Here is a 17,180-nt window from a genome sequence, read left to right as displayed (position 1 = left end):
AGCACAAATACAGGCTTGGCGGGGAAAGGCTGGAGAGCAGCCCTGAGGAGAAGGACCTGGGGGTGCTGATTGACGAGAAGCTCAACATGAGCCAGTAGTGTGTGATCGCAGCCCAGAAGGCCAATCGTATCCTGGGCTGCCTCAGAAGAAGTGTGGCCAGCAGGTCCAAGGAGGTGATTCTGCCCTTCTACTCCACTCTCGTGAGACCCCACCTGGAGTACTGCATCCAGCTCTGGAGTCCCCAACATAAGAAGGACATGGACCTGCTGGAGCATGTCCAGAGGAGAGCCATGAGGATGATCCGAGGGCTGGAGCACCTCTCCTATGAAGACAGGCTGAAAGAGTTGGGGCTGTTCAGCCTGGAGAAGGCTCCGGGGAGATCTGATTGCAGCCTTCCTATACCTAAAGGGGGCCTACAGGAGAGCTGGGGGAGGACTTTTTACTAGGGCATGTAGCGATAAGACAAGGCGGAATGGCTTTAAACTAGAAGAGGGCAGGTTTAGATTAAACATTAGGAAGAAGTTTTTCACTTTAAGGGTGGTAAGGCACTGGAACAGGTTGCCCAGAGAGGTTGTTGAGGCCCCATCCCTGGAGGTGTTCAAGGCCAGGCTGGACGTGGCCTTCGGCAACCTGGTCTAGTGGGAGGTGTCCCTGCCTATGGCAGAAGGGTTGGAACTTGATGATCTTCAAGGTCCCTTCCAACCTATGATTCTATGATTTTCCAGTTCTGAAATATAACATAGGTATAGTATCAAAGTAGTTGAAGTAAGAAATTGGTTAGCTTGTTTTAGAAATTACTCTTGAGTCTGCTATGTCAGTGGAAAGACACACTAATTTTAAGGGTCTTCAATCAGATTTTTTATTGTATAAGAATTTTTCTCTTTCTTTACTATACATCTCCAGTTCACTTTAGAAAGGAACCCTGAAACAGGACATTTATGAAGCTGGAACCACACTTCTTTGATACCACTGAGCTCAAGTGCAGTAACTGAGTGTATGTGTAAACTAAGAACACATTTATTTTTACCCTGAATTACTTTGTTAGGATTCTCCATCTCATGTAGACAAAGCATTTAGATTAAAATGTGTTTATTGGCTTCCATTACATTTTTGATAAATCAGAGAGCCTGATGCTATTCTCACAGTACCATAAGCAAGACAATATAAGCTGACTAATACAGCTATTATTTAAGGGTGCTTCATCTGTATAAGCAAAAACTAAGTACAGTTTAGTATTTTTTTTAAATGCTTTCTCTTTTATTTCCTGAATGGATGGGTTTATCCAAATGATGTTACTGTTATATCAAATACAGCTTCTGCTGTTGAGATAATGACAGTTACCGATAGCACTACTAATTTATTTTGGTTTTATGCAATTCCATTAAACGGTCATAACACAAGCGTAGCTAGATGAGATAGAAGCACACCATGGACAGACGTTTTAATTATGAGTAGATATACAAAAGGTCTGTAGGGAATTTCATTCTGTTTTTCAGACCACTTCTCCAAGGTCATTTTTAATTCTTAGCATATCTTTCCACATTCTTAGAGATCCTGCCAGTTTCCTACTATCTACCAATTTACCACGCATACATTCTATACCATATACCAGCTCACTAAAGAGATTATGTTGGTTCCAGAATTTTCCACCAGAAGTTAAAGTTAAATTTAAAAAATAAAATGTCTTGATGTCTTGTTTCTATTTTTTTTTTTTTTAAATAGACTCTGTATTTGCCCTTTGGCAGTTCTGCTGTACTTCTCCAAACCTCCGTATATTTTCCACATAACTGCTAGTATCTTTAAGATTGCTTACTGTCTGAGGAACCCAATTTATCAGGTCCAGCCAAAGTGATGAACACCTAATTTCTCTACATACACTCTAGCTATCTTTCTCTTTCCCTGAAAACCCCTATTTTTCTCCATGTCTGGAAACCCACTCTTTGCAGCTAGCAGTCCAGTTAGCCATCTCCTTTAGCTGAGCATTTTAGTAAATACCAATGCGTATCACTTTGTAGAACAGTAGACAAACAGTTTAATACTTTTCTTAGCCTTCCCAGTACCTCCAGTAGTTTTCCTTCAGTTCCCTCCAGGCAGATTCAACTACATCATACAGTCCTGTGACGAAACGAGAAAAAAAACTTCACTGAGAGGTTCAAATTAACAATTTATTTGGACTTCACTCACAGGTCCAATTTTCGTCACTATTGCAAGTTCTGGGTGTACAATGATGATTACACTATTGCAGTTTAAAAGAAATTAGTGGGATACACTATTGCAAGCTACAAATGATCCCGACAAGTAACAACACAAACCACAAGCGCGCTGGATATTAATACCTTAAATGAGTGCACCAATTACAAACTTAATAGCATGCCATATACCGTATGTATGTTTCTTAGTCACTTACCCTCTCTCAGGTCAGGTCGCTCAATCCCTGGGAAGTTACCCTGTACAGCGTTCTGGACAGGGGGGACGGATCTCCTACAGGCCAGCTGCATCGTTGGAGGATTCTCCATTTTTCTCCCCAAACCCTGCAGTTAATATTTCCTGACTCTGTGAGGGTGTAGGATTATGCCTGAGTGGATTACACTGTCTGGGGGTATTTACCTCTGGTGGTGTGACAGCCAAGTCTCTGTTGCCAATTTGTGATGTCTGGCGCTCAAAGTCACGGGAATAGTTGTGGGATGGGACTCAGGGCATTTCGTTTGTTAAGGGCCATTTAGTTTCGGTTCTTATATGCAATCTTGAGATAACCCCGGGCTGAGCTGTTTTGCAGCTCCCCCCAAGTTATCTCTGCATAGACAAGGCAAGGCCGAGATGAAGCTGAGTGGGATGACAACTCCCTGCATCTCACCTATTGTGCTCTGAAACCGGTTTGGCTGAGTGCTCCCATACAAGTCCCCTTCATACACTGATTAAGCGTCTCTTTAAAATTAATTAGATTTCTTTGTTCCAATTATTCCTATGGGAAAAGCTGAGAGAAAGAAGAGAGGAAAAAGAGAGAGAATCTCTCTCCTATAACAATTAGGTATCTTCTCATTTATAGACTAATTTTATATCTATTTTAATTACTACAACATTGTCCTCAGTTTCAATCCATTTTCTCCTTGAGCTGTACGTGCCTCACTTTTGCTGCAGCAATCGCTTTCTCTTACGAACATATTTCAAGCTACCAATCCAAAACAATTTATTGGTTGTATGGAGAAATACCAATATGGTGAAAAGCTGGTAACTTTACAGTTACCAGTTACAGCTGGTAACTTACCAATATGGGAAGTCCGCTTCTAAAAACTGTTTTTTCTGATTAAAGGTTTCAAGTAGAAGGTTAGAAAATCTCTTGCCATCCTTCATTAGCATAAAAGTAATGAACCTCACTTGTCTAAGTAATTTCTATAGCTTGAATTGCCATGAAATTCCACCCCATACTGCAAATCCCCAAACTATTTCATTTCCTTTCTAGTTATCTCTCTCATATATAGTGAAAGCTCACATTGTTTGAAAAATGAAAATTTCTTTTCCAAAACTTACTTTTGACCTCACTTTTCCCTCACTGCGGATGAGTTAGTTGCAGTATCCAACCTGTCATTGATCAAACAGTGTAATTTCTGTTGGTGTCCCAGCGCTTTCAATTAAAGATTTGTCTCAAGATATGGTACATGCTGTTTTTCAGATTGTTTCTCTGGAGTTTCACTAAAATCATGTTTTCCACTGCAACATTGAAACTTCTTTTATTTCTCCCTTAATGTTATTTCCCAGCAAACTGTTTCCATTTTTTTTTCCTAGAATAATTACTAGTTTTCAAAAGTCTTTGCCCTACACTATATAGTGTTTATTCCAACCAAAATAAATCTGGGTTTACACTCAACAGCGCGTTATTATAAAATAAACCATTTTTAATATTAAAAGTCTACATCCAACATTGATTTATGAATCTTTGCTGAAAATAATTACATCTTTGAATGTAATTGTTAATAACCTACTGTGTATCTGTGAATTCTTTCTTTCTTTCTTTCTTTTTTTTTTTTTTCCCCCACAAAGCTCATACGTTCCTTTTCATAAAGGCTTCCCATTCCCCTTTGGGGAGCAACTTGTCTGATTACATTTCCATCCCTGCAGAGTGGGGGGCCGAGAGGGATCCCAGGGCCAGCAAAGCAGGGGCTTTGCCAGCCAGTGCCTGTCTACATGAGGCAAGCATATGAGGGCGGGCTCACGGATGGTGGCCAGCTTCAACCAAGACTCCAGATCATCAGCCAAGTGGTGAGGCAGGTCCAAGGTCAAGCCGAGAAGTCAGCCTGCAGGTCCAGGTCGGGACACAGCTCAGCAGGTTTCGTGGCCAGGCCAGGCTGGTTCCCCACAGGGCTCTCAGCAGCCTCTTTCCACTGTCCCTGGGGGGAAGGGGGCTGCCCTGGGCTGCACCACCTCCGAGCTGGCCGAGCCCCAGCAGCCAAGCCTCCAGCACAGGGGATGCTCTCTAATCCATCTATAGTCATCCTAACGCACTTAAATATTTATTGTCTCATAATTTGGGGAGAGTAATAAACACAATGAAGGAAGAGAAGCAGCATTACCTCTTGTTTTGGCAGTACTGATGATAAAGATTTAGAAAAAAAATGATGCCATCCACAAAAGAAACTTCTGTAGAACGGTGTAATGCACTGGAAATCACACATTAAGTAATATTTAGGACAATGAGGATTTTGTCCAAGATCTGCTTTTTTGTGCAGGTCAGAAGCTTTCTTGAAAAATGAAACTATAAGCAACTGACTCCTTGGAAAAATGACAACTGCTTGGGTTATGTGTTCTTTTCCAGTTTTGTTTTACCTATAAAATACTATGACTTCTGTCTTCATTATTGTCATGAGCTCCCTTCCGCTGTCTAAGGATTTTATTGCTGCTGCGTCACTTTCCTGTTTCTTTTCGTTAGCATTAAATGTTGCTAAGTAACCAAATCAGGCTGGGGTATTATTTGGCATAACTATTCTATTCTTTAAAATATGTATAGAGATTACTCAGCAAAATGAAGATTGCTCTCCCAAAGGAAAGGAGGCCAACTGCATCCACCACAACCCTCATTTTCAGATGATTTTTAAGAAAAAGTGAAAGGGAATCCTATAAACGTGATGTGTATTTCCAAACCCGGTAGTTCTGGAAATACGCACATTGATGAAAAATTGCTTCACTTTCCCCATGAGGTTAACCTAAGCCACCCTAAATAACACCACTTTGGTTTTAATCATGTTTCTCAGCTCTTACAAGCAAAGTAACCTAAAAGTAAAATAGTTTGACTTTCCATCAGCACAAGCTCATTTAGAGAATTCACCTTTGCTGTACCTTATTAAATAGAAATGATAATTTAAGCAATTTTATAGATAAGAAATTGGAAAGATCAAATTTACCATTTTATTTAGCTCTCCTAATTTCATGTTAATGCAGCAATGATCTAGACTGTCTCATCTGTACTACTCATATGGACCTACTATCAACAACAAGGGTAACCATCTCGATTGCAAACAGGAGATGATCTGGGTTTAATGCCATCTCCACTTTACATCTCTCTGAAATAATCAAAGCCAGTAATAGTCACACTGCAGACCAGTTTGTTCAGTTTCCACTGTGAAGGTTAAAATTGTTTCAGTATTAAAATAGAGAAGGTCCAGATGAAGACTGGGACATCAGAACAGAAAAATTCACAAATAACTTTATGAAGAATGTCTGAAGCAGAAATTCTTAAGAATTGTGTGAGTAGCTCAATGTTGATTAGAATTGTCTTAAAAATTTCCGCATTCCATTATGCTTTTTTTATGTTTCAAATACCCCCAAAATGAATAACATTTTCTTTTGTACATTTTTAACATAGACTTGCACTACACATAAAAAATATTTTTAAATAAATTGCTCAGTCTTAGAACTTGAATCCCCCAGATGAATTTTTCATAAGTAGGAACTTGGACTCTCAAGATAACAACTATTCTTTCCATGGGAAATATCTCTGAATTTGCTTGCTTGAAAATTTATCAGCCTTAGTTAAAAAAAAAGGCAGATGGACAGAAATCATAAATACTAATTAGTAAAAAGGCATCTGTTAGGGAGCACAGAGCTAAAATTACACTTGCAATAGAGAGGATGGCTCAATACTAACTACAGGCAATAATTACTTTACATCTGTGTGTTGACTTAGCACAAGATTTTTATACATTTGGAATTTAAACACATATACACAGAGTCTTATACCAAGTGACTCTGTACTACAAAAAAAATATTAATACCACATTGTTGCAGCTCACTCTAATGTATAATTAATATAAATATGCTGAAGCCAGCAGGTAAAATACTATGATAGCTGGATATGAGTAGCAGTGAATATTCAGGAAGGAGAGTTGTCATGGAAAACCTCAATTACTTATGCACCTCAGCTATTAATGACTTTATTAAATTTGCAGCGCAAGTCAAAAAATGTGACTGCCCAAGCTGGGAAAGCACACTTGTTCTTGGCCTTCTAGAACCTGTACCGTAAAAGAGAAAAATGGTACAAGAAACACATCACTTCCTCTGCTTCCTCCTTCCACATTGCATCCTTCCTAAGGTGTGAGGTATTCACTCAAGGTACCATCCACCAGATGGGCTTCATAAATAAGGGAGTGTGGAGGGTTGACCTTGGCCGGCTGCCAGGTGCCCACCCACTTGCTCTAAGTCTCACTCTCCCTCCCTCAGCAGGACAGGGGGAGAAAATAAGATGAAAAAGCTCATGGCTCCACATAAGGATGGGGAGATCACTCACCAATTACCATCACAGCTAAAACAGACTCAGCTTGGGAAGATTAACTTAATTTCTTGTGAATTAAAAGTAGTGAATTATTAAAATAGCATAGTGAGAAACAAAAACAAAATGAAAAACACCTTCTCCCCAATGCCCTCTTCTTCCCAGACTCAACTCCACTCTTTCATTCCTGAGTTTTCTGCTGCCTCCTCCCCTCCACGAGTGCCACAGAGGGATGGGGAACAGGGACTGGGGTCAGTTCATAACACACTGTCTCTACCACTCCTTCCTCCTCACGCTGTTTCTCTGCTCCAGCATGGAGTCCCTCTCACAGGATACAGTCCTTCACAAACTGCTCCAAGGGGAGTCCTTCCCACAAAGCTGCACTTCTTCATGAAGTAAGCTCCAGCTTACTCCCTTTCAGTGTTTTAGTGCTGCCTAGTCTGCAGGGAAACACAAGAGTACTACTACTACATCATTCTTTCTGAACTGCATCCCTTTTGGATTAGATGTTTTACTACAATGCTCTACTAGTGAAACTCCACCTGCCCTAAAAGACCAACCCCACCTGAGCTGCGAGCTAACTGTGTACTCGTTGTATGTCCACACGCCACAGGATACCTCAAGAGGTGGAGAGAAAATACAGAAGGAATCCAGAGAAAAAAGGATTTTTGCCTCATGATGAAGGAATTTTCCAGATCTAGATCCAAAAGAGCAAAAAAGACCTTTTCATGGGCTGGGCAAGGAGTGTTACAAGTTCCTGGCAGAAGAGTGTGGTTGAGACATACATTTACGACAGAATAATTCAGGCCAGTGAATGTGACACTGCAGGCAGACACAAATGTCTTGCTAGCTGTGTCTGGTTGAAGGCTACGCACAGCAGCCAATGATGTCAGCAAGAATCTAGATGAGTTGAAGAAAGGAGACAGGGGGGCTAGCAAGGCTAAAACCATCATGAGACAGCGTGCTGCCCCACAAAAAATTCCAGACCAGCATAAACCATGAATATTGACCCACATCCTTTTCCAGTGTGAAGCTGGGAAACTCTTTTCAATCACCATATTTTCCAACGTGACAACCAGGCTGGCAGAGAGCACGACCTACAGTCTTCTACCATGCAAAGACAGCACCTTTGCCGTGGCTGTATTTGTGTCAGGACTACAGGGTCTTGAAAAAGATTAGAGTATCATCTTTTTTTCTCTCTTCATGAAAAGAGATGGATCCTACCACTAAAACAGTAGTTTAATTACTAAAAGTGATATACTGAGAACATAATCAATCCCAGGTCAAAAAGAATTACTCATGTATCTTTCTCAAGCCTAAAGACAGAAGAAACCTTTCTAAGAAACCCGAGCCTACACAGAATTCTGTGCTTTTATAGCACTCAAGTTATTTTATAAGATCACAACCTCCATTTTCATGTGGGAAAGAGATGCAAAAGGATTAGGGAATGCTTCCAGGTAGGGGCATGTTGCAGCAATTGCAGTAGTGTCAATCCCAAGCGTTCAAATAATTAAAGGTTAATGCCTTGTTCTACAGCACAAAATATTTCAGACCAATTTAGGTGTTTTAAAACACAATTTTATTTTTAGCTCCTTGACTTTCTCTTTTTATAACTTTCACCACATTCATACAGGGAAGAATTACTGATTGTTAAGCGAAAGCTGAAATGTTTATACAATCATATATTCATGACTTAAAGCTTTAAGAAACAAGGAGCTCCATAGGCTTGGTTTCCAACCAACTGGTCTACCATTTTCCCCAAATTCTTCCTTTACAAAAATAAGCCTAGTGTAGCTCCAACCCTCATGCAACATCTCTAAGCCACCAAAAGAAAACATGCCCCACCTAGGGAGGATGTACTCGACAACTGCAGCTAGCGAAGGTATTGACTGACCCACACTCACCAGCAGCTCCCAGACACCCAAATCCTTCATGCTGTCCCCAAGACAGCCCTGAATTCACAGAATGATTTGTGTTGCAAGGGACCTTTAAAGGTCACCTAGCCCAACCCCCCTGCAATGAGCAGGGACATCTTCAACTAGACCAGGTTGCTCAGAGCCCCGTCCAACCTGACCTTCAATGTTCCCAGGGATGGGGGATCTGCCACCTCTCTGGGCAACCTGTGCCAGTGTTTTACCACCCTCATTGTAGAATATTTCTTCCTTATATCTAGTCTAAATCTTCCCTCTTTTAGTTTAAAGCAGTTTCTCCCTGTCCTATCATAACAGGCCCCCTAAAAGGTTTGCTCCTATCATTCCTGTAGGCCCCCTTTAGGCACTGAAAGGCCGCAACAATGTCTCCCCAGAGACTTCTCTTCTCCAGGCTGAACAACCTCAACTCTATCAGCCTGTCCTCATAGGATAGGTGTTGACACCTTCCTCCAGCCACCTCTTTTCATACGATCTACGGTAACTTGATTATCCCGGAGACAACCGCTCCTGCTTCAAACCCAGCAGAAACCAGCCCACGGCTGTGAGCACTGGAGCGCAGGCCAGGCAGGCAGCACCACCTGCTCTTCCCTGAGTGCCTTACCGGGACTGAAACACCCCCTGGCCGGCCACACGCCGGCACCGCCACGCTGAGCACCCATTTCTGCCCTGAACGTTAAGAAAATCCAGTCAGCGCCGGGCCAGGCCCCGCGGCCGCGGAAACACGAAGGGATCCTCCACCTCAGCGCCGCGCCCGCAGCCGCTCCTCAGCCCGGCTCGCGCCCCGCCCCCCGCCGACCAAAACATTGACACGTGCACCTCGCTCCCCCCCCTCACGTGACCCGCCCGGCCCGCGCCCTGCCGATGACGCCACCGCTCCCCCCCTCACCTTCCGCCAATGGAAAAGGGCGCTGCCGGGTAGCAACAAGGGCGACGGCCAATCAGCGGGGTGGGGGCGGGCGTAGAGAGCGCAGCCCCATGTTACTTCCGCCAATAGTCCCGCGGCCCGGGCCGAGCGCGCGAGGGGCTGTTGGGTCGGGAGCGGCGCTGCCGTTGTCGTGAGGTGAGGCGGGGGGAACCCCGGGCTGTGAAGGTGGCGGGGGGCTGTGAAGGTGGCGGGGGGCTGTGAAGGTGGCGGGGGGCTGTGAAGGTGGCGGGGGGCTGTGAAGGTGGCGGGGGGCTGTGAAGGTGGCGGGGGGCTGTGAAGGTGGCGGGGGGCTGTGAAGGTGGCGGGGGGCTGTGAAGGTGGCGGGGGGCTGTGAAGGTGGCGGGGGGCTGTGAAGGTGGCGGGGGGCTGTGAAGGTGGCGGGATGGCCGGGGCGATGAGGGCCCAGATGTGAGGAGCCGGCTGTACAAATGAGGCAGGGAGAGGTGGTGGGATTGCGTATGTGAGGCCCGGGGGTTTGGGGCCGAGTGTGGACAGAATGGGCAGGTATGGCTTGAGGTGTTTGGGTTTTAGGAGCTGGAGTAGTTCTGGATAAGGTGTTAGGGTGGGGATGGGCAGATGGGTTTGGGGCTAGGAATGACAGGCGGTGTGGAGGGAGCTAGGAGAGGGGTGTCTGGAGCCTGCCTGGAGGAGTGGGGTGTTGGGATATCAATAGGGTGCATGAGGATGGAAGAGTTGGAGAAGCAAAGGCTGGGACAGCAGCAGGCTGGAGGGAAGAAGCCTGGGTTAGGTAGCTCAGTTAGAGAGGAGGAGCATTTGTGCCTGTTGGAAACTGAACTGCATGGCCTGGATGCTCTACAAATTGTTGTATGTGGAAATAGCAGTCAGAATAGGGGTGGGCAAGAGCAAAGCTGAGGAGTTGATGAATCATGGTCTTGCAGAAGTTTGAGACTTGATTTGAGATAGTCATTTATATGGAAAGACATGGGGTGGGATGAAGTGTGTAACTAGACTCTGACCTCTGAGTCCCAGTGGTTGACTGTGACTTCTCTTAGAAGAAGGTAGTCTAGAAGTCATCTGCTAGTAGTGGGAGTGCAAAGGAGCAGCTTCTATTGAAAGCTGAGCTGCTGAAGAGATTTTTGTTAGCATGCTAAAGAAAGAGATGGGTGTGCTGTTGGATTGTTAGGAAAGAGCAGAACCTTGCCTGTTCCCATCATGTTGGCAACAGTCTTACTACTTAATAACAAGAGTGGTTAGGGTCATAATGACATGTTCTTAAGTATACGAATATATAGACAGATCTACGGTACAGTGGCAGAGTAATAGGATGACTTGCTGCAATTCTGAATGGCCTTGCATTGATACTTGCTCATGTGGCGAGTTATCTACCTTGTGGAAAGCAGAACTCCCTTACAAGTGCGAGGATGGCTGGAGCAGTTACTGTAATCTCCAGCTGTACTAAGGGAGCATACACAGCCGCCTTCTCCTTCTGTGCTTCTTTCTGGTGTTTCTTGTTTCCTCAGTCCTTTTTCCCTCTCTTCTGAGGAAAAGGTGTATGATGCAAAGTGAAGAACTTTTGTTCTTATTTGATCGCGTTTAACTTTGTCCTAAAAACAATGTCTTGTCTAAAACCCTTGCTGTTAGCTAATGACCAGGTTACTTTCCCAGTCCTTTTTTGCTTTAAAGAACCGTGTCCCACTGCATTTTCCCCAAAATCCAAGTCTAGGGAGCTCACCTTTTGTTGTGGTGAAAGTTTGAATGAGTAAACAGCTGCTTCCTATTACTGAAGTTATACTACGTAGAGGATGCTGGAGCTCTTGAAAGCAAGCTCTTGTCTGGAAGCCACAGGGATGCTTTTGTGCAATGCTGTACTGGGAAGCAAATTCTGAGCGGAGGCAGAGTAAAAGCATGAATTTTCTTACCTGTTCAAGCAGTCATACTCTATGATCACTTCTCATATGAAAGGGATGCGTAGGAGAGATGTTTATGATACACTGCAGCTTCTTAAAATTTGGTCACTTATTCCTGGACAACAATCAAATCTACACTCCGATCCTACAGGAATTGAGAAGCAATGGGATTTTTTTTCTTTTTTTAGTTGCATATGTGCTGTTACTAAAAAGAATACTTTTACATTTCTGACTGCATGACTCCAACTGACTCCAACTTTTGAGCACGAGTACAGGTCACTTTGTGGAGTTGCTACTGGTGGATGTACTCTTAGCTAGGACAATAGTGAAACTATGTCTTCGACTATCTGTTTCTTTGGAAAAAAAATTAGGTCAACATGTACCAACCTCACAGAATTACTGTCTTTTTGTAATCTTCCACAAATGTTTAAGTAATTTTTAAGAAGTTAAAGTAATCTGTGGTTTTTCTAATAGCTTTTTTTTTTTTTTGTCTTAGGAAGGTAATGTGCTGAATATATCATACAGATACAGAAATGATTCATGTCTCTAAGAGCTTTTTTCTTGAGTATGTTTTTCCTGGATTTCTGGAGCAGACATCAATAGTTTTCGGTGGGGGTAGGGTGGTGCACTTCCTGATACCATTGTTATTATTTTGAAAACACTTTATATAATTTTTTTTTTTAGAGGGGTTGATAGAACATTTATTCTGTAGTGAAACCTTGCAATGAAAGACCATCACTTCTCAGGCTGTAGAGATCTGGAAAGTAGTCTGGTTTAGAGCATGTAACTACTGGAACATGTTGTTTTAAATGCCACTACAGCTCCCTAGGAGGAATTTATATGTAACACTTAAACTGGTGGCCTGATACCTTGAAACCACAGTGTTTTTTTCCAATGTTTGAGAATTTATAAAGCACAGTAAGCATCCTGTTCTCTAAATTATGATTAGCTTTGGAATTCAGATACTTCCATCCACTTGAACAAAATACTTCATCTTTTCTTGTATTGTTTTCAGGAAGCTTTTTATTTCTTTATCCTCACTTTTTTTTTGGTAACTTATCCTGTTAACTTCTAACAGTACGTATTCCCACTTTGCTAGCAAGTATGTGACCTTGTTTTTTTCACTTCCTTTTCCCAACAATACTTTATCAACGTAAGTTTTCTTCAACTATTTTAAAATCTCTTTTCAAGTTATCCCATTCAGCCTATAACAATCTCTGTGGTTCTGAATTCTCTCTAGATTTTAATTTTTGAGTAATGACATGCACCTACAATAGTGTTTTATTTTTATATCAAATCTACTGACCAGGAATAGAGAGCTCTGTATCTCTAGACATGGTTCAAAAACTTATGTTTTATGGTTTTGTAAGAAGATGTTTTTCACTTGCTGTCTATGGTTTTCTGAGTCTCTTTCAGTGATTTATCAAGTTTTCAGGTAAATTCTACTTAGTTTGGCAGGAGTAAAAGTACTTTAACCTGTGTTACTCTGAAATGCACTCATGAGCACCAGCTATTTAAACAGTTGTCTCATAAAGACAAGAGGCCTTAATTTCAGTCCAAATGAGAGGAGTTCTAAACAACGTAGGGGGAAAAAAAAAATGTTATGGTTCATATAACTCCTAGGAAGCAGTAATAAGATTGGAAAAGCAGAGAGACATGAATAGAATTTGTGGTGGCTAGAGGAAAGGATGTGGTAAATTTTAGAAAATATTCCTGTTAGATGCAGAGGAAGGTTGAGTTATGAGTAGGAAGGAGACTTTAAGTCAATGCTGAGGGCTAGACAATACACTTCGTTTTGTGTGGTGTGCGGTTTTTTAATTAAAAAAAATACTGTCTCATTTGTATTTCTTCACGATTTTTATGCATCTGTGCCTTCTCCTGTTCTAACTAGTATATTGGGCAGATGCTGGTCAAGAGTGTAAATGGATAAATAAATTCATAGTCATGTTTGACTCATGTGGCTTAATATTTTTTTCAAGTTGAAAAAAATATTAGAAAATGCATACTTGTTAGGAACAAAGCTGTTTGCGTTTTATATTAACATATGTTTCAAATATGATAATGGTAGCTTGCATGTGAAGAAATCTCTAGTTAAAATAAGGAGCAACATGTATGCATGATGAATGGGAAGAAGAGGGCAAAAGCTAGCAAGGTCAGAGTCTTCAAAGTGTAGAAAACTTTTGTTCAAATTCCTGCTTAATGTGTCAAAAGTGAACCTCTCTTTTGAAAAAGAGTAGCAGAACGCTGTTTGAATGATACACCTATTATGACTTGCATCTATTTGTAGGAATTTCAGGAGACGTTTCACAATTGACTTCATGTTGCAGTCTCAATTTGTCCTGGTATCAGGTTAATGGCCTACCATGGGAGGTGACCCTCAACAACAACTGAAAAAATATTTGGTGAAATGGAGGTTCCTTTATTGAAACATCACGATACAGTGTAGTGCAAGCTCAGTACTTATAAGTCTTAGAAGAAAATAAAAGGAGTAACACTGATTTTGTGGCCTGTCAAACTCTTTACCAACCATTTATTTAGTCAGGTCTCAAAATCGCTAATCTGTTTGATCATGGTGGAGCAGATTACACAGGATACAATTTCGCTCTTTTTGGTATCATCCCTTTCTTGGACTACCATGATTCTTTTCTTTGTGCTCTAAAGAACTAGGAAACCTACCTTGATCTAATAAATGCTGAAAGACAAGAAGAATGAGGTTACGGAATCAAAAATGTACTTAAGAAACCACTGAATCTGTTTCTTAAAAGGATGCTCTACAGAGAACTTTCTTTCCTCAAGGGAATCATTATATTTTTATTTAAGGTTAAAGAGAAAACTGAAATAATGACAAGAAGGTTTGCAACTTTTCTTAATAAATAATACACAAACAGTCTTCTTGTTGCTTGTAGAGAAACCATGCCATTTTTGGGCCAAGACTGGAGGTCCCCTGGATGGAGATGGGTTAAAACAGAAGATGGATGGAAACGATGTGAATCCTTCAGTCCTGCACTTGAGGATGGGAGTAATCAGCTGAATGATATCAGTCACACTGTGTAAGTTTAAAAAAAAAAAGTGATTCTGCATGAGTTAATAGCAGGTAGGAAGACAGATTGACTTAACTTCCATTCAGACTGCAAGTGTTTGTGGTAGATGAAATTCATCTGCATATGATAGAAGTGTACAAATGTGTTTTGTTTAGTTAGGCAGACAGGAGACCCCCATGGAGACTGTCTTTTGCCACTGCTCACGAGTTGCTTATTTTAAGTAAACAGATCGCATCTTAAGTTGTATGTCTTTAAAAATAAAAAAAAAAAAACTTTAAAAAATTCCAAACAAACAAAACCCTGTTAAGTACTATTTAAACATAAAAGTGATGTTTATAAATTGCAAGTGCAACAGGCATATTGAAATGTTACCTGGAAGTGAATGAAGACTTTCTGCTGGTTGGGTGTTTGATTAGGACTGTTTATTGGCAGTCATGTAATGCCTTTGCTCCAAATACACAATTAGTGGTAGTTTAATGATAATTCCCTAACACAGTATATGACTGTATGTGCTCCTGTAGAACAGGTGAGAAAGATATTAGTTAAATAAAGATATACGTGTGGCAGATGCCCACAGGCTGGTGTGATATAAATAGCTTTGTCAAAACAAATTTCTACTTGGTTTCTCCAGGAAGAAGTAATTCTCAGTGATAGCGTTCTTGGTCATAAATTCCGGCATCATGTGCTCATAATGAGAAAAAGGAACATTCAATGTTTTGTTCTTAGGCCAGTAAATGATACAGTAACTGATCTGATTTAGAGGGAATTTACTGGGAAGCTAGCACTTGCTGTACTCATACACCTGTGTTTTCTGGATATGTGAAATAAACCTCAAGAGAGTTATCGAGCAGTGAAGAATTAAGTTTATCTTGACTTACTGTTTTTTTCGTGCCTTTTTTCTTTTTGTATTCATCTGTCACTGATATTATTTGGACCTCTTTTTCCACACAGTCTGACCATTGTGGGTACAAAAGGCTATGCTAGTCTGGAAGAGCATTCAGTAAGCCTCCAACATATAAGTTGTCTTAAATACCTTTGGAAAAAAATCTTTTCTTCCCTCTTTATTTAATAATATAGTTGGCAAATGAAAGGAAATCTAATTTAATTTTGATAGCTATTTGCACAGTTACTAAATAATTATATTTTGTAGGTTGCTTTAATGAATATTGTTTAGCAAGTATGACATAAATGATCATTGGTTTTGTGAATATCATTAAGACTTTTGTTCTTCTGATGCTAATTATATGTTGAGATATATTTATCTTTTCTCCAAAGAGCAACATGAGGTATTTTTATTGCTTCTTCAAGCAAAAATGCTAGATTTTTTTTTTTTTATCTTAGTCTTGAAAGAACTTAGTATTGAACTCCTCTGGAGTTTTCTTGCTAGAAATAGATTTAAATCAACAGTTTGTGGAAAGATACGAGTATTAAAGTTCAAAACTAAAATAGGTATGTTAATTTGAAGGGACTTGCCATGAAATGCTCGGGGGGTGGGGTGGGGGTTTCATTAAATCTGACATGTTTCATGATTTGGGTTTCTTAAACTAGCTTGCCAATTTGGCAGAATCTCAGACTTGGGGACCAACCTAGTATGCAGCAGATGTCCTCATCTGTAGCGATTCCCCTGTTCCTCATCATCTTGCACATCTCCTACTTAGTGAAGCCAAACCACACCATATTTTGTAGCCCTATTGTTTTTTTTTTTTAATTCTGCTCCTGTCTATTCAGTTAAAAAAATCTATGTCCAAACGTAGACTACAGAATTCAAGTTGGTACTTCTTGGCAAATTTGAACTTTGGATCTATGACTTAGCCTTTACTGCGAAACAGCAATTAATGTATACTTGCACAATATTCTAGAACAATTTAACGTGGAAGGTACCTCTGGAGGTCATCTGGTCCAAACACATGCTCAAAGCAGGGCCAACTGTGTTCAGGTTGTATATTTCTCTTATCACAGATTGTGTCCATTACCCACTTTACTTGTTACTGCCCACCTCCTCTAACCTTACAGTCTAGCTCTGTCTTCTTTATACCCTTGTGTTAGATATCATCAGTAATCAGATTTCCCTCCACCACCACCTCTTGACACTGAACAAACTCAGTTTCTTTTACCCTTGTACATTGTGCATGCCAGTATCTAATCACCTTGGTAACTCCCCACTGGACTTGTTCCAGTGTGCCAATGTTTTTATTGTATTGGGAAGCCCCAAACTAGACACAGTACTCTGGATGCAATTTCTCATGCCAAATAAAGGGGGATGGTTACTCCTTTCAGTCTGCAGGATACACCAGACCAGGGTGCAGTTGGTTTTCTACAACAACAAGGGCACGCTGCTGACCTGTGTTCAGCTTGTTATCCACAAGACCCCTGTTTTCTCTTCTGTAAAACTGCTTCCCATCCAGTCTGTACCCAGCATATACCTGGGCATGGGGTTCTTCTATGCCATGTGCATGGTTTTGTATTGAAGTACAGCAGTGCATTGTGTCTTGCTTGCTAGTTCTCTGGGCAATCTTAGAATCATAGAATGGTCTGGGTTGGAAAGGACTTTAAAGATCATCTAGTTCCACCCCCAGTGCCATGGGCAGGGACAACTTCTACTATAAGGCCCATCCAAACTGGCCTTGAACACTTCCAGGGATGGGGCATCCACAG

At 41.3% G+C, this 17,180-nt stretch overlaps 1 protein-coding gene across 1 annotated transcript in view; it reads left to right on the top strand.

Moving 5' to 3' along the window:
• Positions 1-9,663: 9,663 nt before the first annotated feature.
• Positions 9,664-17,180, top strand: part of FBXO25 (F-box protein 25) — a 35,222-nt gene continuing 27,705 nt past the window's right edge. Inside the window, exons 1-2 of the mRNA XM_082480443.1 lie at positions 9,664-9,751; positions 14,391-14,534. Of these exons, the coding sequence (XP_082336569.1) occupies positions 14,398-14,534 (137 nt within the window). The 5' untranslated portion in view covers positions 9,664-9,751; positions 14,391-14,397. The remainder of the gene's footprint in view (positions 9,752-14,390; positions 14,535-17,180) is intronic.

Source organism: Vanellus vanellus, assembly GCF_965231255.1.
Source record: "Vanellus vanellus genome assembly, chromosome: 3".
NCBI classification, from domain to species: Eukaryota; Metazoa; Chordata; class Aves; order Charadriiformes; family Charadriidae; genus Vanellus; species Vanellus vanellus.
The sequence above is the reverse complement of the archived record's forward strand: the minus strand, read 5'-3'. Positions and strand labels throughout refer to the sequence as shown.